This window comes from Penicillium verhagenii (assembly GCF_028828195.1).
Source record: "Penicillium verhagenii strain IBT 33310 chromosome Unknown utg000003l_segment0_segment0, whole genome shotgun sequence".
Lineage (NCBI taxonomy): Eukaryota > Fungi > Ascomycota > Eurotiomycetes > Eurotiales > Aspergillaceae > Penicillium > Penicillium verhagenii.
In genome coordinates this window covers 3,373,697-3,393,499 of record NW_026643167.1, presented here as the reverse complement: position 1 = coordinate 3,393,499, position 19,803 = coordinate 3,373,697, and the positions used below count along the sequence as shown (strand labels likewise).

The following is a 19,803-nucleotide window of genomic DNA, read 5'->3' as shown; positions in this document are numbered from 1 at the left end:
CAAAGAAGACAAAAACCATTTGGGTAATAGAGAACAAAATAGTAGCGGGGGCTTTTTTTTTTCTCTTACCTTACACAAGATATTGGAATTTAGGACCCAAGGGAAATTGTTAGAGAAACAATTTTTAGGATGCTTTTCTGTGTACCCCAAGTAGGTCTTATTGTGGAATTTCGCATAAGAGAGAGAAGAAGAAAAAAAAACTCTTTAGTATAGTGGATGGAGCCCAGCGGATTAATCCCTCGGTGCCGGACGCACAAATTGACCCCATTGACCAACTTCCTATGAACGGCCTTAGAACAAGTATCTGATATCCGGGGGAATTTCCATTGATCCATTTTGTACTACAAGCGCACTTTTCAATGTTGGCATTAAACCTTGCTACACAAGAAGTCACCCTGGATGCTTCAACAGGACAATCACATTCAAATCATAATATTATTCTAATAATTATCAATATTCAATATGAATTGGAAATTGTCTTGCCCTTTTTGGACTAGCTCCTGAGTTGAACTGGATTTTTACCGTTCATAACCATTCATGACCAGTAAATTACAATACAGTATACAATCCAAGTCTCTACATACATTCGAGTTGGATACCCTGGTTCGGGCCTAAAGTGCCCTTGCGTACCCTGTATTGGTCGTCACGTGACTACGAGGATTTACTAACAGAGATATCCCCCAGTTGGCATTAACTAACAGTTGCAACTTGCTATGTTGAAATGTTAGGGCGCTGCGCGAGTCAGAGGTAATTTGCGCCTATTTGCGCAATATGCACAAATTTCGATCATTCACCAAGTTTGCTTGTTTTGCGAAAATATTAAGTAATTCGCGCAATGTTGCTCAATTTTCGATCGCTTACTTAACATTGAATACATCGATTTCCTATATTTAGCCCCAGTACAAACGCAATCAGTACTATGGCAGTCAGTATCTCCCCCTTTACTACTTAGGTGCGTTACTTTTCGTCATATGATTTCCCCGTAGGTACATTGTACAATACATATCCCAAGTACTGAGCAGCTACTTATCTTGAGTACTGACATCTCAAGGAGTATACACCCATTACAAGTCCTGAGTAGGCACGCATCTTAAGTACTAAGCAGGTACTTGTCTTGAGTACCAAGTAACTAGGTGCTCATCTTGAGTACTCAGTATATACTACCCATTCCAGGTATTAAGCCAGTACGCAGTAGTACATAAACTTCAAGATTAGATACATCCAGGGCACCTAACAGGGATCTAGAGATACCTGGCATACCTGGAACTTTAGGTGCGTGGCGCTCTTCGCTTTTTGCTTGCAAGGCATGATCTTGAAGGTACTAGGTAACGGAATCAATACATCAGATTTCTCTTTTTTCATGTTGCCCAAAGCTACTTGATCAAGATGTATTAGTATAACAAGTGCCCAAACTTGGAAGAAATATGGAATCGGAGCCTCAAAGAATGAACGATCCAATCGTAGTGTGCAGGGATGGATTTTCCGGCATCGCCATTTGCCAACTCTCGCCTGGGCAGGGTCCTTCCAGGCTGGAAGACCTGGAATGGGGGCCCAACATCTAGCCAATGGGCAGAGCCTACGTACTAGGAGCATTGAAGGAAACCATTGCATACCGTCACAGTATCCATACCTGCTAGTACCAGGTGTACTAGAAGTACGTATTCAGTACCTCTCGCCTTAACAAGCCGTTCCGGCAATTTCCTTGAAGAACAGCCCTGGAACTACTACGTAATCGTCAGACAATACAGCTTCAGCTCCAGCTCCCCAAGCAACCTCTACTCACGTTTTGTATAGACGTTTTCAAATACATACAGAGATCGGCTTAGAATTATCACATGATTGATACCTAGTGCCTAATCAGGTGATTGGCATTCAAAACTAAATCTTCAAATCTCCAACTCTACAACTCTTATTCAACTTCAGAATTCAAAGCGTTTATCCTTTTGCGGGGTCCACCGGAGCCCCTCCGTTCCAGGCCGACGGTTGGCCCTTGGACCAAATATCCGTCTCAAATTCTCTGACGCGGTGCAACGGGAAGTCAATTGAATTTTTTAGTCTTTTTTCGATGATATTATTCGCTCTCTCGAGGATTACTTCTTACGATGAGCTTAGTCGTACCTGAATGGGAAATTCTATTAAAAATCACAAACAAAGATAAAACATCAGAAAAAAATCTCCATGTCAAGACAATCTTTCTGCACGACTTGGGGAAAATTTCTAATTGATCCGATTCAGCCGTGGAGCGGATATAACGTGAAAAATCCTCGGGTACCTGACTTGGCCCGTAATGAGGATGGTTGGTATACGTAATACAGATCCCGAAACGATCAGTGCAGGATCCCTAGCCCACCCGTACCTTAAGTTGCTTCCCCTCCTTACCCTTGACCTATACTGTACTTTTGTATAGATACTAGTAATTATAATCACCTGAGTACTTGGGTTGTCTTTCTCATTATTTTTTCGTCGCATTCACTCTTCTTTCCCAGGCATCATCACAAGGCTCTGCTTAAGTCATTAATGACTCATCGCTCTGTGGCGGTCCTGTGCGACACCGAAGAATGTGATGTATTGGCCGCCCTGTCGGCACGTGATACGTTAGACTCCCAAGGTCACAAGGAGTTGTTGACCTAGTAGTATACACACCAACCCATACTGCATATGACGATCGTGGCTTTTATGCAGAGATTTGTTTCCCACTCATTTTCAACAATTCATTACTCTTACCCCGTATCACAGCCGCCAGCCCCCGAAACACGCCGAGAAACACGTTCGGCAGCGCACAATTAGGGCTGAGGGCACGCGGAAGCCGTCGGGTTGGGTGGAGTATGTAATCAGAATACATCGGTGGAAACAAGGGGACCTTGGAACGTAGGATGTGGTATCTGTATTACTCTGTGCGGCGGATACACTCCGCTGGACCGATCTAGAGGAAGGGGAGAAGGGAAAATAGGACACATAGGTAAGGACTAAATGTGCAGGATTCAACCGGACAAGATCAAAGGACAGAACATGGGGAATGTAAACAAAATGGTATCAAGTCCGTTACACGCGATAAACTCCAGGCTTTCCAAAACAAAAAAACAAGAAAAAAAAACCGCATCCTACCAATGCCGAACACTAATAAGCACCTGTTCCCGCGCGTCTAGATCAACTGATCCCGTCGGCCCTATGAAGCCCAGGCGGGTAAGGACCCGCCACACTAATTTGCGCTTCAGATTCTCCCGCACGGAAATCTTCTCCAATGCATCATGTCCGTTGAAATATTTTATAAACGAGGGCCAGTATATCTTCAGTAGACTTTGGAGCTTTTGAAGGTCTTTCGGCGCTATCTCCGGACTGACACCTTCGAGCAATTGCTCGTCCCCAGGATTGTCGGGAAATCGGGCGACGATTTCATCTAACCATCGGGATTCAAGTGGGGATGCACGGTGCGGAGATAAGATCAAGGATGACTGCCGCAAAGCGGTGGACCTGTCCAGTAACTTATGCGAAGTGCGGAGCTGTGCATGCGGGTCAACTCGACCCGGCATCGGTGTGTCGTCTCCGCTACCATGACTTGCGAGTGAAGATGAGGACGAAGAGTTGGCGTCATCTTCGTCTGAACTGTCTGTGTCCAGGTCTGCTAGGGAGCTGGAATTACCTTTGGCGAGGTAGCGGTCAACTTCTTCTTTTCGCAGTGCCATTTCCACCGCTAATTTGATCTCGGGAGTCACTTTGATGCGGGCAAAGGTGCGTAGCTGGGTGACCCAGCCGCCGCGGAGAAGCCATGCGAGAATTGAAAAGTATGTTTCTTTGTGGTCTTTGCTTGGGATGAAGCTTCCATACGGACGGGGCGTGCCGCTGAGCGAGGAGAGCATCTTTGGAAGACTAGGCATTGTCGGAAATGCCGTCTGGTATGCAATCGTCGCTACTTCAAGTTTGCTCAGATCACAGTTGGGGGAAACAATGTATGTGTCTCGCTGATGGATGGGGGGAATGGCTCGGGCACGGCGCCAGTAGACTAAATGACTGGCTAGCATCTGGATCGTTGAGAGTGGAATTCCTGAGGTTAGTGAAATTTGGGCGAACGACTTAGTTGGCTTTGAACAGCGGATATAGTGACCCAATGCTGCGGAAAGGGTGCCTCCCGAAGCTTCAACGTCCTTAATAATAGATGCCTCACTATCCAGTAAAAGTAGTGCAAAGTGCTTCGCAAGGACCTGATGGGGCGAATTGATCTCGTCAATACCGGGTTCGTCTACTGGGGTTGCGCTATCTGCGGTTGTCAACCAGAGACCTGGATAAGACTTGTCCGCAGGGCCAGCGAGGTATGGTGTCGAGGTCAACGGTGGGATCTGCAGCGAGATGGAAACATGGGGACTCAATGAAACAGAGGCAATCTTGGATGCCGATATACTGGTGTATACGGTGTAGATTGCCCGGGCCAGAGAGGACTGATTTATCAGGTCAGTGTAAAGTTTGTGGGTCGAGGTTTCTAAAGAGATGTCGTTGTTAGCTCAAGTCCGATTGATACAGTGGTCAGGGGAGAAGATACTTGACTCTCTAGCATTTCGCCGTACAGACAAGATATGCTGCGACTCGTTCCACACGTAACCCGTTCGAGCCTGCTCCCACTTCAAAGCTTTGGCAAACTTCTTGATGGCATTCTCATAGATCTCTTTGACACGCCCAGAGTACTCAAGTAAAGGAGGATCCATCACGAATACCACATTGAACATCGTCATATGATCTTTGTCTTCGGGATCATCCGGCTGCTTCCCAAGCTTCACACTAGCCGTAGAGTGGCGCTTAGTCTCAGTCGGAGAAAGCGTCATCTCCGAAATGGTCGCAATACTAGCCCCCATATCAGGAGAAGCAACCCCATCCTCATCTCCAGCGCCCTCGAGATCATTATGACCCAATTCTCCACCATCCCATTCGGACCGATTCTTCTTCTTTTTCTTTCGCCGCTGCTTGCGCCAGGTTCCATCTTCTCGTACGAACACAGGCCACCCGATAAGGGCGAGATCATTAATCCCCACTTCAAACCGCCGTTTGTGCCATGATCGAGACGGACTCAACAATTTCTCCCATACGCTCCCCGGTAATCCCAAAAGCGACACAAATGGCGCCCGCGATGATCCACCTGCACCATCCCGATCCGACGCCCCATCATCCTCCGGATCAGACCCAGCACCACCCCGCTTCCTCAGCGACGAGCCCCGGCCGGAGCCCAAAGACCCCGGGCGAGTCGGTTCCGTTGGCCCAGTCCCAGGCGACAAGGCAATAGACGCATTGTCATCAACGATGCCAAAGTTGCTCGCGCGGCGTGCTAGCAACAGGCTCGGCGTTGTCGGGTGGCTGCTGCCGCTTTGTACCTGGCCCGGAACTGCCTGAGCGGTGGGGTTCTGGTTTTCGCGCTCCCGTTCTTCTTCATCTTCGTCTGAGCTTAGTCCGCTATCGTCACTGGAGCTTGAGTCCGTATTCTTGGCGCCATGTCGATTTCGCGAGCGGGAGCTGCGCCGCCCGCCCTTTGTAGTTGTCTTGGCTCGATTCTCGCTGAGTGGGTTGGGAGGGTAGTGGAAGACGAGACGGGGGCCGGTGCGTGATCGTACGATGAGAATGATGGCCACTAGACATGGGTCTGGTGGCCGCGCGATTGACGACATTTAGTGGGGGTGGCGATCGGCTGGGACAATGCTGAAGCTGGGTGAGCTTGGTTTGGCTTGCGCTGTAGGCGGAACCCGCCCGCCCCGCATGCAACAAGCTCGAGCCAATCGAAGTTGACTGTCAGATGACTCTATAATGAAGTCCCCATTCAAGTACCCAATGTTACAGTGTATAATTTAGAATACTCAATCGGAGAAAGCGATTACTTTGGCTTTGTGTACTTTAATTATGATGCTTCATACAAAGTCTGCTCATCTTACTAGTATCTACCATTGACTACTAAGCACATGCTCTCTTTACTAGTAAGTACAGATAGTAGGCAAAGGAAAGCGGGACTGTTCCAGCTCAAGAAGAATAATTTCAGAGAGCTGCTCGACGTTCAGTTGCAAGGCAAAAGTTAACAGTCTTTGTTTTTGGGGTGTATTCAAATTTTACAATGTCTATATACAATTTTGTTATGAACGCTTGTGGGGCCCAGACTCTTACAGCCTGGCTTCTTCGGTATCGTACAAATCATCCAATTATTTCCCATGCCCTTTTCAATTCCCTTTGGAAGCTTCTTGTGATGCGTCTGGCCCATTGGCAGCTGCTGGCGCTGCGTTTTTCTCTTTATCGTCTTTGAATATGAGTCCAAGGTTCTTGAACTCGTCGGGCGCCATAAGGTTTCTATCACGGAAGTATCGAACGTCAGCGATCCCAGTCACTCAATCTCACTATTTCAAGTGCCGTGATTCCCATGGGTAAGCGGGAAGTTGTTTCATATCATAGGTACCATAGCAGGTGACATACTTATCCATGCGGCAGGCAAGATATTCCTTCGCCAGCTTGCGACATGCCTCATCATTGGTACCGCGGTTCATCTTGATGCACTTCAGGTAGCCAGCGATAACATGTTTGCATTCTCCTATGAAACAAGACAATCGGTTAGCGGCGCTCTTGAGGTATAGATTGCGGAGGGTGGAGGGAGAATTGTAGTAAGCCTACCTTCGTGATCGAGGGGAAAGCTGCCGCGCTCGGGTCTGTCGATTCGAAATCAATATTAGTCGGAAGGTTCGTAACCAAGTAAGAACATTTTGGCGGATTTATCGGTCCTTGTGATGCGAGGGTAATGGGCGCGCAAATATCCCGGGCTAGAACGACTCACGGCGAGGGCTTGTAGTTCACCGAGCCACCTCCGGGGGCTCCAAAACTCATTTTTCGGTATTTTCTGTGGAATTATGTATTGACCGGGAGAAGGATAGCTCGTGTCAGCGGTGCAGCGAGGGCGATGATGCAGTCGAGACTTCTTCGCCTCGAAAGCTCAAGCCGCGAGACAAATAGAACAAACGAGACAAACACCCGATCAGCCAACCAGCATCGCAGGATACCACCGATGATGTATTTCCCGACGGGACCAGCTTGGAAAAGGGCCAGAGCTGCCTTTACGGACGAATGAGCGGAGGGAGAATATTTTGCATTGCATGATGATCCAATCGGATAGCTCCAGTTGTATGTTTGACTTGTCTGTTGTGTTTGGAGGATTTGGTTCTCCGCTCAAGCGGTCCAGTATATATAAGATTGATGTTTCCCCAGTGTCCAAGTTCAACAATCTCAATTCAAAGCATTTCAACATCAAATGCAAATACACATTTGAATAGTACTAATACCCTACCTTCTGTATTACAAAGGCATCGTGCCAGATTTCCAAATATGCCAATGTACGTACATACATGTATTTCCTGGAGCCCGGAGATCTCGGGACTCGTCAACCCCCCCGCATCTACTCCATACCTTATTCGCGTGCACTAACAAAATTGCAACAGGAAACTTGATGGAAGTTGCCAATGTGGCGGCATCGAATTCACACTCCAGTCTCAAACCCCAGTACCTTATCAACTTTGCGCCTGCAGCATTTGTCGCAAAGTAGGCGGGTACATGGGCGCTGTGAATCTCGGCGGTATCGCCGACAGCCTGAAAGTGCTTAAAGGCCAGGATTTAATCAAGTAAGAATATACCCAAAACAAGAAAACCCAAAGCATGCAGAAATCTCAAGACTCGTCTGTTCGATTATGCGAAAGCATCAATTGATTAAAGAAAGTTTGGAAATGCAGACACTGACAACGAATCCAATATATGTAGAAAGTACCGCGGCATCAAAGATCGCGGAACCCCAAATGAGGAACTCTGCTCCTCTGAGCGGAACTTCTGTTCCAATTGCAGCTCCATGCTTTGGCTTTGGGACCACCACTGGCCAGAGTTGATTCATCCTTTTGCGTCGGCTATCGATACTGAGTTGCCTGTGCCGGACGAAATGGTTTGTGTCATGGCTGACTCGAAACCTGCGTGGGCGCGTTGGCCTGAAGGAAAGATACGCGTGCGGGAAGCTTACAATGGCGAGACCAGTATCGAGGGCTGGCACAAGGAGCACGATTTATTTGTGGAATAATTCTTGAGAAAACCAGTCTCCTCAATATCAATTGATGCTGGAACCAATGAGATATTTGGACCATAGCTAGGATGGAACAAGTACTACGTGAGAGTTGACTACGGGCTAAGGAGAGAATGGAAAAGAAGGATATCAGAATCAAATATTTTCAAGAACTATTCATGGGTATCAAAATCTGCAATGCGTATTAGCAAGCGAACACAATATTATCATGAGTGAACATTGTGTGGATTAGAGAAGCGGGTCAGATCTCCAAAGTGAATAAAATTTGGTATCGTCAATGTAATTCTGAAAGAACACAGCGAAAATTTTTGTTCATCAGGCAAAAGAGGGTTGATGCATTGGAATAGTTCAAACTCACCATAAAATCAACGCCACGTTATCTATATTCAAAGAACAAGATCCTAGATGATTCATCATCGAGTCAGCAATCGCATTCGAAAAAAATGCAAGCTTAAACGGCAAGTTTAAATCATGGTAACTATGTCAGGCTAGAAGCCCAGAGGTCAGCATAAGTTTCTTTCGAGTTGAATGGCGGAATCCGACGAACCTCATTAAATCAGAATTTTTGTTTAATGTTCATTTCCGAATAAATTCGAATCAAACAGTGTGAATATCAAGTTTCATCATAATAGATATGACCATGTTCAAGAAGCACGCATGCAGGAGAAGAAAACAGAAGTGTAGAATACCTAAAGTCACACAGTCAGACGGATATTCAAGACATATTTTCAATATGAAAAAATGTGACAATGGGCAAAATGATCAGGTGACGAATTCTCAACAAGTATTCCACTCCTCAGACACCCACAGAGTTTGTACGCTCTGGGTTTGAGGATGAAGAGAAGTGGATACGTTATGTCCGCCCGTTCGTTCAAATTTTCTTCATGCAAGGCACATGCCAGTAGAGGGAAGAGATTGAAGAGGATTTGAATTTACCTAACCAAAATTGAGTTAGCAAAAGATACGCCAAAGAATTATTGGTAAAAAGTATCAAGATGAGTGTTTCGAAGTCAGACAAGGCTGAAACTTAATATTGACAAGATTCCACACGATAACTTAAGCTTGAGGAATGCCTTTGCATGTCATAGGGTCATCATTCGAAGGGGGAGGGATGTGAGAAAAAAAAGTTCTGTCTTCTTACCTTTTAAGAAGAAAAAAATCCATGGTCCGAGGCCGACAACACACATTAATGTTTAGGCCTCAGTAACAAGGATGGCAGATGAACAAGAGACAGACATTGCTGCTTATGATCTCTGCCATAAAATAAACCAAGAAAAGAAAAGAAAAAGAGCTGGAAGCTGGGAAGCTCCCAGTGTGAGATGTGCAAGGAAGAGAAGAAATTTTATGGGTGGATCGCGAAATATAAATGGAACCGAAGAGTGCGGCCGGGCGCAGAAGCTACAACCGCAGTTTGTCTGCGCGTCAAACATTGCACTGAGTCCCCACTGTTTCTATCCACTCCATATCCACTTCACTTTTACTCTGCTTCTGGAACATTCAACAGAATATTCAGCGTGAGGAAAATCTGTGTCAAATGCAATAAAATACGATTCGCGTCATGTTTGTACCTCCAGATCGACCGATCGGTGTGATTTGGTGGTTCTTATGGGACTTGCAATTTGCTCAGCGTGGAGAGACAAGTCACTTTTTATTCGAACATGCTCGAGCTCTCTGAGATCGGTGAACCTTTCTTCTCACATCCAGTGATACCAAAGGCAAAGCGGTATGAAATTAGTACATACATAGTTATGTACATGCAAAGATAAATTTTAGGGGCTTGAAATGCTCTGGACACCCTGTTCGATTATTGAATGTATCCCCCAGAAAGAAAGCAACCAGTCAGTCTGGAAGTTCTTACCCCTATACATTGATCAAGCTACACACGGTCCATACTATAGACCATGATTAGTATTTTAAGGCTTCCCAGGTAGAATACCTCAATCGTGTACCTCATTTCTGTTCGGAGATCATCAGTACAGTATGGGGATATTGCCTGTTCAACCATATATCGATTCCAGGGTGGGGTCTGGCTCGGCATTGGCGGCCCCGAACGTCCAAAGCACCAGCTCACCTCCACCTAAGCTACCCACTCGTTGAGTCCTCAATGATCATCGAATCCTAACCCCGCCATCCTCAAACCTTCTGGAATTTATCAATAATTAAGTATGCGTTACCCAGTCCAAGTTACGGTCCCAGCGGGCGCGAATTCAGTGTATGACGTCGTGGTGATTGGAGCTGGTCTAAGTGGCCTTCAAGCTGCACATACCGTCCGCGCCGCAGGCCTCAAGGTATGCGTTGTGGAAGCAACAAATCGGGTCGGCGGAAAGACATTCTCTGTGCATTCTAGCGAGAGAGGATTCAATGATTTGGGTGCGGCCTGGATCAACGATACGAACCAAAGTGAAATGTTTGCGCTCTTCCAACGATACAACATCGATGGATTGATCCAAAGGGCATGTGGAGAGGATGTCGCACTGTTGGAAGATGGTTCGGCCGTAAAGAAACCATATGGACAACCATTGGTGAGTAAAGAAGTTAGATGGCCGTGGTATGTGCTGACTAGTTTTTTCGCTGCCAGGGAGACCAGCGTGTCTTTCAACGACTTCTGGAAGTGTTTCGCGAAGAGTCATCTCTTGTAGATTTAGACAACCCTGGAAGATCACCAGGGGCCAAGAATATCGATGCGCAGACATTCAAAGAATTCTGCATCGAAAGATCAGGATCGGAGGATGCAGCTGGTATCGCGGACTTCTTGACCACCGCCCTTCTTGGTGTGCAGAGTGAGGAGCTCAGTGCATTGTACATGCTTCATTACATTAAAAGTGGCTGTGGTATTGACAACCTCATATCGGACCAGAAAGACGGAGGGCAATATATCCGAAACAGACAAGGTTCGTACCATCTCCCTTGATATGGTGTTGGCCAGCATGCTAATGCAATGATCCATAGGAAACCAAACAATCTCCAAGAGACTTGCCCAAGACCTGGGAACGGAGACCATATTTTTACGCATGCCTGTCGTTTCAATTTACCAAAGTGGAGACGTGTGCCTGGTAACGACGGAGCCCGGAAATGTATTCCGCAGTCGTAAAGTCATCGTTTCAGTTCCGACAAGCTTATACAGCTCGATTGCCTTCAACCCTCCACTCCCAAAGAACAAAGCAATCTTGAGCGACAATGCAGTGATGGGATACTATAGCAAAATGATCTTTGTTTTCAAAGAACCGTGGTGGCAAAATGCTGGATCTTCAGGCGTTATGGACTGTGAAGCAGGTCCTGTCACCTTTACACGAGATACCAGCGTGCCAATAGATGGACAGTGGTCTATCACCTGCTTTATAGTTGGGGAACGTGGAAGACAGTGGTCAAAGCTTTCAAAGGCAGCGCGCCGTGAGCGAGTGTGGAAGCAATTTAGTCAGGCATTTGGTCAATTTGTTGACAAAGTTCCCCAACCAGTGAACATTTTGGAGATGGAGTGGGCGAAACAGGCTTTCTTCCTCGGCGCTCCTTGTCCAGTCATGACTCCAGGCACATTGACGACAGTGGGTACTGATTTAGCTACACCCTTCAAAAATGTTCATTTTGTGGGAACCGAGACATCTCATGTGTGGCGAGGATATATGGAAGGTGCTGTGCGATCGGGCAAGCGAGGAGGTGGGGAGGTGGCGAAAGCCTTAATACCTACTAGGTAGTAGGTTAGAAGAAACTTGTGACTGTGAGTCAAATGTCAAATATCCATGATATTTTGGACATATGTAAATAGTAGTATACTACTAGTATGCATGAAATATTCTCTCATACAGACGTCATTATGCCGGAGCTGAAGCTGAATAACCATTTTCGCAAATGAGAATAGTCTTCTTCATATGCCGACTGCTGAAGCCTAAGAGAATTGAGATGGGAACCAAGTTCAAATTAAATACCGGCGCTGAGATTCCAGCCCTCGGCTTCGGTACCTGGCAAGATGAGGATGCACAAGAAGAGGCCGTACTGGAGGCAATCAAAGCCGGCTATCGACACATTGACACCGCTACAGTGTAAGTCAGCATGCAATCATCAAAATGAAAGGAATGAAAAGTGAAAATCGATTACAGCTACGGCACCGAAATGGCAGTCGGCCAGGCTATCAGGGCAAGTGGTTCACCACGAGAAGACCTCTTCATCACAACCAAGCTATGGAATAACAAACATCACCCAGATGATGTAGAAGAAGCTCTACAGCAATCCCTCGATGAACTGGGTCTGGAGTACGTGGATCTCTTCCTCATGCATTGGCCTGTCGCATGGAAACGCGGAGACAGTTTATTTCCAAAGCTCCATGGTATGCCTGCTATGGAGGACGTTGATATAGTAGATGTATGGCCTACATCCCGTATCTTTGATGGAAATATGCTAATATGAACGGTGGGATTCGATTTCGACTCCAGACATACAGAGCAATGGAGAAGCTATTGGAAACAGGAAAGGCCAAAGCAATAGGTGTCTCAAACTTCTCCAAGGCCGACCTGGAAAAATTGCTTGCAGAAACATCAGTTGTGCCCGCTGTGCACCAAATGGAATGTCATCCATGGTTGCAGCAGCGTGATTTCTCGGAGTGGCATATAGAAATGGGTATTCACATTACGCACTACTCACCATTTGGGAATCAGAATGCCTTTTATGGTATGAAAGCTGGATTTGGAAAGTTGATTGAGGAACATGTGCTGGCAGAGATTGGAGAGCCGTATGGCAAACGCCCCGCTCAGGTTGTTCTCGGTGAGTTCGTGTTTTTGATATAGATTAAGCAATGCTAACCTTGCTGATTTTCTTTCAGCCTGGGCAGTGTCGTTGGGTCACTCGGTAGTCCCAAAGTCGAAGACCCCGTCGCGAATTATATCAAACCTGGAGGGGGATTTCAAACTGAGTCCTCATGATATGGAGAAGATCTCTGCCCTCAATAGAGGACTTCGCTTCAATGATAGCAGCGGAGAGTTTGGGCGAGACTTTTTTGAAGACTTAGAGGACAAGACCGGGTAGACTTGTCGAACTAAGAAACTATTACATGTTAATAATTAGATGCATACTCATCATCAGAGCTGCGTGAGAAATCTAAAACTATGTCAGGTTGTATATACCAGAATGTGTGTTGGAAACCCACATGCAACTATTTCTACTCGTGGCTGTATGTTTTGTCTGTTTGTTTCTTCCCCGCGCATAGCCTTTATAATCAATTCCGGGGGCGCTGGGGGCTCGCAGCCCCGACCGCCGGGGAGGGTGACTCCGCCGGTGGGCGCAGGCAGGCCCAGAGCCACCCCGAGAAGGCAGCATGGAAGCCTCTATGAGAAAAGATTCTTATTCTTTCTCACACATGACCTCACACTTGAGCCACAACACAAGACTAAAATCTGATTCGAAATATCCAATGAATAAACATGCATTTTGAAATGGTATCTGCACTGCTAATATCACTTTTTCGTATTCGATAACTCCGTGAATAATGACGTCATGTTCCAACAAACTAGGGAGACCACATGCCTCTTAATCTGATGTCCATTCACAACCTTCAAGTGTCTTCATGTATTAAACCAAAATCAAACATCTTGATTAGTATGATTTCAGCAAAGCATGGATTTGCTCTTGTTACCCCTGCATCACGGGGGTTAGGCTTTGCATTCGCTCAGCAGCTTCTAGCAAAGACCAATCTCCCTGTCGTGGCAACAGCGCGCAAAGATTGCACCGAGGTTCGAGACCAATTGCTATCCAGCAAGGGGCTGTCTCAAGATGCCGAAAAAAGGCTTCGAGTACTCAAGCTCGATGTAACAGGTATGTGGCATGCAGCAGACGTTTGTTTCTGTGGAGGTGCATATAATCAACTGATTGACCAAAAAACAGACGAAACGACGATCGCATCAATGGCAGATACAATCCGACAAGAGTATCCCGCAACACCACTGAGAATAGCATTGACCATACCCGGGATTCTGCATGTGGAGAAATCCCCAACACAAATCGATGCCGAGAGCGCATTACACAGCTTCCAAGTCAATGCCGTTGGCCCGCTATTATTGATGAAGCATCTCGCTCCATTTCTTCCGACCAGGTCATCTGATCCTTTCCCAACATTTGAAGATGCTGATGAAGACCCTGAAAAGGCACTGCAGCTGCCATCTCATGCGATCTACGCTATGATGGCAGCCCGCGTGGGCTCTGTCTCTGATAATAATTCCGGTGGTTGGTACTCCTACCGGGCGAGCAAGGCTGCTGTATTCCAGATTGCGAAAACATTTGATTTGTATCTCCGTGGGAAGTGCAAGGACAGAGCTTTGGCTGTGGCTTTGCATCCTGGTACCGTATACACGGAGTTCACGAAAGAATTTTGGACTGGTCGTGAGATGCTGGAACCTTTGGAATCTGCGGATCTACTGTTGCGTTTTCTAACCCAATTGCCTCCTGGAAATGAAGATGGACGAGGCCGATGTTGGGATTGGAAGGGTAAAGAGATTTTACCATGAGGACCTTAAATTGGAACTTGAGTCCTCAAGTCTCTGATGCATATTTCATTACGAGGAATATTCCCTTCACCTTTCTTTGTCGGCGTCTAAAAGCAACACGATAATCATACACTTCAATGTTAGGTATTTGCAATTTTACATCCCAAAATCTCAATGCTTTTGGTCTCATGTGTGGAATTAAGATCAATAGTAAATAATGGCTGTAAAATGGGAACTAGTGAATTGCATGTTGGAATGATTTCTTAAGAGAAAACATTTGAACCTGAGGATACTAACATTGAATTACTTCGCCTGAAGCCTGATATTTGGACAAATATACAAACTTATAATTTAATCCAACGGCCCATCCAAGTATCCACCACAGTTTTAGCCTCATCCACCAGCCCAAGGTCCAGCAAAAGCTGCGTCGTGCCACGAACGGCTGAGTCCAACGCCGAGAAAATCCAAGCATGCGTATAACTAGTATGCTCACCAATGAAGATGGTCTTGAACTCTGTCTGGTAGTATGCCGGTAGATACAGCTCTTGTTGACCCACCAACGGATCACACCAAGCACCCGCTTGATGTTGATCAAACTCCCAACACTGTCGATCATAGATACCGGTGAATTGCTCAGCCGCAATCTCACCATGGACCTCAACCATAGTGCGCTGAATGAGCGAAACATGCTCCTCAACACTGAGAGCAGCAGCAGACCGTGCCTCAGTACCAGAGATATAAGATGCCAGAATGACACCCGGCCCTGTTCCGTTCATATTATAAGAAGGATAGCAGACGTTCCCGACGCCGGCAACGTCAACAGATCCACAGCCACCAAAAATGGGCTCCTCCAAGTGCTCCCAGAACCGAGTTTCGTACAGAAGTGCCATTTTGCACGCTGGGTCGTAGTTGAGGGAGGCGATTGCTCGGCTGAGTAGGGATGAATAACGTGGAAGCTCCCATAGTCTAACTTTGCTGAACGGGGCAGCGACTACTGCGTAATCGTATTCTCTGGTGACATTTGGCTTCATCTGAAGAGGATCATCGCGCCACGTCACGGCAATTTTACCTGATTTCTCGTTGTACTGTAATCCTGCCACGGTACGGTTCAGGGTCGTCTTCTCCGCGACATGAGGGAAGAAAGCGCGAGGAAGCGATTCGAGTCCTTTATCGATAGTGCGCCACTTTGTAGCGGCAAAGTAGACGTCGTCGTAGAAGTCGCCCCAAATGGGATAGTCCGTTGTTCCGCCGACATAATCCGTGATGTTCGAATTGTATCCCAGGGCATATCGGAGATACCCAGCTTCAGACCAGTGGAACATACCATCCTCAACAGCCTTTTTATGGGCCTTGTACATATTTGTAGCAATGTTGCGGATTGTGGCACGGTCATCAAGTGTGGTATAACTGTCGTAAGCGGCTTCGGCATCTGACACAGCTGTCGCATTGGAGGAGGGAGCCGTGTAGACTAGCGATGCGTTTGCTGCCATGTCGGCGACGGTGGGAATGAGACCGTCTGGCAGGCGATTACCTCCCGAGTCTGTTGGGAGATTGGGCCCGTTCTGAATCCATGGGATGAAGTTGACTTGAAGCTCAGGATTTCCGGCATTCATTTCGTTGAGGACACCCGCGAGCTGGAAGACCATGCGATGATCTTGGATTTCAAGTGTCTCGTTTGTATCGGCGTAGGTGATGCTAACGGGGAAACGCATCGGACCCATCTCCTGGTATTGATATTGATCTGGACGTGTGTTGTTCAAATACTTGGTGCGAATTCGTCCACCGACTCGCTCTGATGATTCATAGATGTGCCAGTCGTGTATGCCAACAGATTCAAGGAGATGACTCGTCATTAATCCAGACATACCACCACCGAGAATGGCAACCGATGTGCTCTTCGCCTTGGTGATGAAGGCATCGCTATTCTTCTTTGACTTCATATATGCAACACCGTCAAACCAAGGACCCTCCATATCGGCCACATCAGCGATGCTTTCACGTTTTCTTATTGGTGAATTCACTGTGATGGGAGAAGAACGACCAAGCAAGGATTTTCCGGAGAATGCATGAAGGCAATGCTCGTGTGGTGCATCCGAAGGCGTTACCCAGACAAATCGACTTGGTTGGGCATCGCGTGTGATGAAGACATTGACAACTTCGTGGTGTCCCTGTGTCGGATGTTGAGTGCTGCAGTCCCCGTAAACAAGCTGCAAGGGACCTTCGAATTCGTCACTGAATTCCACATGAATGTTATGCAATGACCCAGCAGTCACATCCAGGGGCCCGCGGAAGTTGATAGCATCTCTTTGCACAACCCCAGCAAGCGCTAAGCTTGAGGTACTTAGCCCGAGAAGAAGATAGTTCTGAATAGAGCCTCTCATGGCTATTCTAATTGAATAGACACTTTAAAGATATAATGCGTATTGAACTATAGTGATGAAGATCATATCCATTTCATCGAGGTATTTATACATGATATTTCCAACAATGAGAGCCGACGGCCTTCGAAAATGGCTGTTAAAATGCTACCTCAGTATCTTTGATAATGCCGGCCGCTTCTCGCTTCCAGGGCTGGCAATTCAGATCGAGACTGCATTAGTTTGTCCTTATCGCTGCCAGTGAGGGTTTATTTGACCTGAATAGGAGATAACATCTCCAAGCGATGGGTTTTCAAGCATCTAGTCATATTTTAGCATCAAAAAATCTCTTGGCAATTACGTTGACATGTTCGCAAAGGGCGTGTAGCGATTAGAAATGTAGTCCACGGCCGAGATCAAACAGCTCAGCATGTACTGGGATTCGTCCAAGCGGCCGATATAGCTCTTATCAGGTATACTTATAGATCTATCTTATCGTTTAAAAGAGGGGGATCAAGATGGTGACCAACCTTTTCATCGGAATGTGTTCCAGTAGGTACCCGGATGAGGTAGCCGGGGGTATATACGTCAGGCATTGATGGAATGCCCTGACCGCATGGCTATAGACACCTTCCTAATTGGATCAAGATCGACCGTCTTCCAAGGTCTTATCAATTGCAGACCTCATTGCTCAATGCGACACGGGTCGGGTATGTATCCTTGGCATGGTGCTTATCTCGGATGTATAGAAGTGCCAAGTGCCGCGGTTGCGGGGGTGTTGGTTCGAACTTCGGAAAGTTTGCTATCCGAGCATCAAAAGTTAATTGATCTGGAGTCTGCAGGCATCTATCGAGTACCTTGATCGGAGTTACTCCGCATAAGATGTTGAAGGGCACAAACAGTCTATGCAGATGCATAAGTCAGCCAAAAAGAACGGACATAAAGCCTCGTCTAAATCCGATCACCATCTCGTTCGTTCCCGTTTCCCAAGACACCAAACACAGCCCAAATAACAAACGCCACTCAAGCCTTGGTCACAATGCGATGTCAAACACGAGCGCCGTCTAGTAAGAATATCACCAATGCACGACTCATGCCCAGTCGAATAACGAATCGAAGTAAAACTTTCCTGAGCGCCACCTTGGAGCTAAGCATAAGACAAAACATCTAGCCAAGCCCATGGCGCGCCATACAACCTTCTTATAAGTTGCACCAGCAACCTGCCCATAAAGGCGACGAACAAAACATGTAGCCGACTCGGGATCGTCGAAAAATCCTCGGTCTCTCCTTGCTTTTCGCCAGATTTGCGGGGAAACTGCCAATTCCGGGGTCTCGAATGACTATCCCCCGCGTTCATTCCCCACACTATGACCTCCTTCGGACCCGCTTGCCTTGGAAAAGGAGGTCTTGGTTCAGTTACTCCCGCGAATAAGAAATCAAGATGGTGTCTCTGCAAGGCACGTAAGATTCCGGTCTGGATGTACTTGAGATTTTGACCTTCTGGGCGCAGGGTCTCGTGGAGTAACTCCGGGGTCCACGCTGTCATTCTGGGGTAAGACACATGGCCAATGGATATATGGATTTATGGAATCTGGGGATGTGGAGAATATGGATCATACCTTGGTGGGGGTTGGAGTCTGGGTCGTTGTGGGCATCGTATAAATATGATTGAGAGATCGCCCATTATCTGTTGGGCTTTTGTAAAAATTCCATTAGCAATCTTTTCTGCGGCCACCACCTTTCAATTAGTCCAGTATGTCCGACGAGAATGTCAGCGACAAGAATGATATCTCCACGGTGGAGATGCTGCGTCGTTATCAGACCGCGGATAGTGTTTTGCTTCCTATTCCGCGCGACGCCTTTGAGAAATTGTATCTCAGTCCAAAGTTGCCTGCCGCAGGAAACTTGCGTCGGACATTTGGTAACCCGACGCCAATCTCTTTGATGGGATTCTTGCTCGCTGCGACTCCAGCTGCGATGGAGACAATGGGCTGGCGAGGCTCTGGTGGCTCCGGTGGTGCTATATTGTGAGTTTCCATTGGGTTAAGTTGGAACACGTGCAGCAAGAGAAATAAGGTGCTGACAAGGATTGACCCTTCAATAGGCCCGTTTTTATTTTCTTTGGTGGAATGGTCCAGATTTTCGGTGGAATTGGAGAGTGGATTATTGGAAACACGTTCTCTTGCGCTCTCTTCTTCACATACGGTACCTTCTGGATTGTCCAAGGCACAACTCTGATGCCCTTCTTCGGGGTAGGCACCAACTACTCGACTACCGGTAACACACTTGAGGGTTCTAAAACGCCGGAGTTTGTAGCTACTGTCGGTACGTTACAATGCTTGGCACAATTCATTTGCAGGGAAACATTACTAACTGAATATGATCATGATTTCAGGTCTATACTATGTCATTCTGAGCCTCCTCACATTCGTTTACTTGATCTGTTCGATTCGCACAAATGTGTGCCTCTTTCTCGCCTTGTTCCTTCTCGTCATCACGTTTTCCTTGACCGCAGCCACATACTTCCAAATGGCCTTGGGAAATGCGGCTGCTGCGGCAAAGTTACAAATGGTATGTCAATGACTCAATGGAGTGAGTCTCCTGATTATAAATGCCATACTCACAATCTCTTTCTGTTTAGACTGCGGGTGCCTTCAATTTTGCGCTTTGTATCCCTATCTGGCATATCTTCATTGCACAGATCCTGGAGGCCGTTGATTTCCCCTTTGCACTCCCAGTGGGTGATTTGAGCACCGTAATCCTGGGGAGGAGCCAGCGAGCTCGGCAACGGGAAACGCAGACTTAAAAATCAGAATGTTTTGGCTTGCACGCTGGACGTTATGCGCTTGTTATACGAGAGAAAAAGGTGTATATAGTACGAGCCCGAAGGCTCAAATTC

General features: G+C 46.8%; 8 protein-coding genes across 8 annotated transcripts; 5 read left to right on the top strand and 3 right to left on the bottom strand.

The window, feature by feature from the left end:
• Positions 1-3,101: 3,101 nt before the first annotated feature.
• On the bottom strand, positions 3,102-5,648 carry N7466_002650 (nitrogen permease regulator 3 family protein; the record flags this gene model as incomplete). The annotated part of the gene is made up of 2 exons (XM_057162048.1): positions 3,102-4,474; positions 4,535-5,648. The coding sequence occupies 2 exons, from the start codon at positions 5,646-5,648 to the stop codon at positions 3,102-3,104; spliced, it is 2,487 nt and encodes an 828-aa protein (XP_057025333.1).
• A 540-nt stretch (positions 5,649-6,188) lies between these two features.
• N7466_002649 (coiled-coil-helix-coiled-coil-helix domain-containing protein) lies at positions 6,189-6,843 on the bottom strand (the record flags this gene model as incomplete). The annotated part of the gene is made up of 4 exons (XM_057162047.1): positions 6,189-6,315; positions 6,439-6,553; positions 6,634-6,668; positions 6,794-6,843. The coding sequence occupies 4 exons, from the start codon at positions 6,841-6,843 to the stop codon at positions 6,189-6,191; spliced, it is 327 nt and encodes a 108-aa protein (XP_057025332.1).
• Positions 6,844-7,338: 495 nt separating this feature from the next.
• N7466_002648 (GFA family protein) lies at positions 7,339-8,074 on the top strand (the record flags this gene model as incomplete). The annotated part of the gene is made up of 3 exons (XM_057162046.1): positions 7,339-7,346; positions 7,452-7,631; positions 7,768-8,074. 3 exons carry the CDS (start codon positions 7,339-7,341, stop codon positions 8,072-8,074), a joined length of 495 nt encoding a protein of 164 aa, XP_057025331.1.
• A 2,168-nt stretch (positions 8,075-10,242) lies between these two features.
• Positions 10,243-10,988, top strand: N7466_002647 (flavin-containing amine oxidase; the record flags this gene model as incomplete). The annotated part of the gene is made up of 2 exons (XM_057162045.1): positions 10,243-10,599; positions 10,656-10,988. 2 exons carry the CDS (start codon positions 10,243-10,245, stop codon positions 10,986-10,988), a joined length of 690 nt encoding a protein of 229 aa, XP_057025330.1.
• A 935-nt stretch (positions 10,989-11,923) lies between these two features.
• On the top strand, positions 11,924-13,093 carry N7466_002646 (aldo/keto reductase; the record flags this gene model as incomplete). Its single annotated transcript, XM_057162044.1, has 4 exons — positions 11,924-12,114; positions 12,172-12,324; positions 12,513-12,832; positions 12,891-13,093. 4 exons carry the CDS (start codon positions 11,924-11,926, stop codon positions 13,091-13,093), a joined length of 867 nt encoding a protein of 288 aa, XP_057025329.1.
• A 572-nt stretch (positions 13,094-13,665) lies between these two features.
• On the top strand, positions 13,666-14,568 carry N7466_002645 (uncharacterized protein; the record flags this gene model as incomplete). Its single annotated transcript, XM_057162043.1, has 2 exons — positions 13,666-13,879; positions 13,949-14,568. 2 exons carry the CDS (start codon positions 13,666-13,668, stop codon positions 14,566-14,568), a joined length of 834 nt encoding a protein of 277 aa, XP_057025328.1.
• A 323-nt stretch (positions 14,569-14,891) lies between these two features.
• On the bottom strand, positions 14,892-16,928 carry N7466_002644 (flavin monoamine oxidase family protein; the record flags this gene model as incomplete). Its single annotated transcript, XM_057162042.1, has 1 exon — positions 14,892-16,928. The coding sequence occupies one exon, from the start codon at positions 16,926-16,928 to the stop codon at positions 14,892-14,894; it is 2,037 nt and encodes a 678-aa protein (XP_057025327.1).
• Positions 16,929-18,659: 1,731 nt separating this feature from the next.
• Positions 18,660-19,710, top strand: N7466_002643 (putative plasma membrane ammonium transporter (Ato3); the record flags this gene model as incomplete). The annotated part of the gene is made up of 4 exons (XM_057162041.1): positions 18,660-18,931; positions 19,009-19,229; positions 19,300-19,475; positions 19,546-19,710. 4 exons carry the CDS (start codon positions 18,660-18,662, stop codon positions 19,708-19,710), a joined length of 834 nt encoding a protein of 277 aa, XP_057025326.1.
• Between the last annotated feature and the right edge of the window lie 93 nt (positions 19,711-19,803).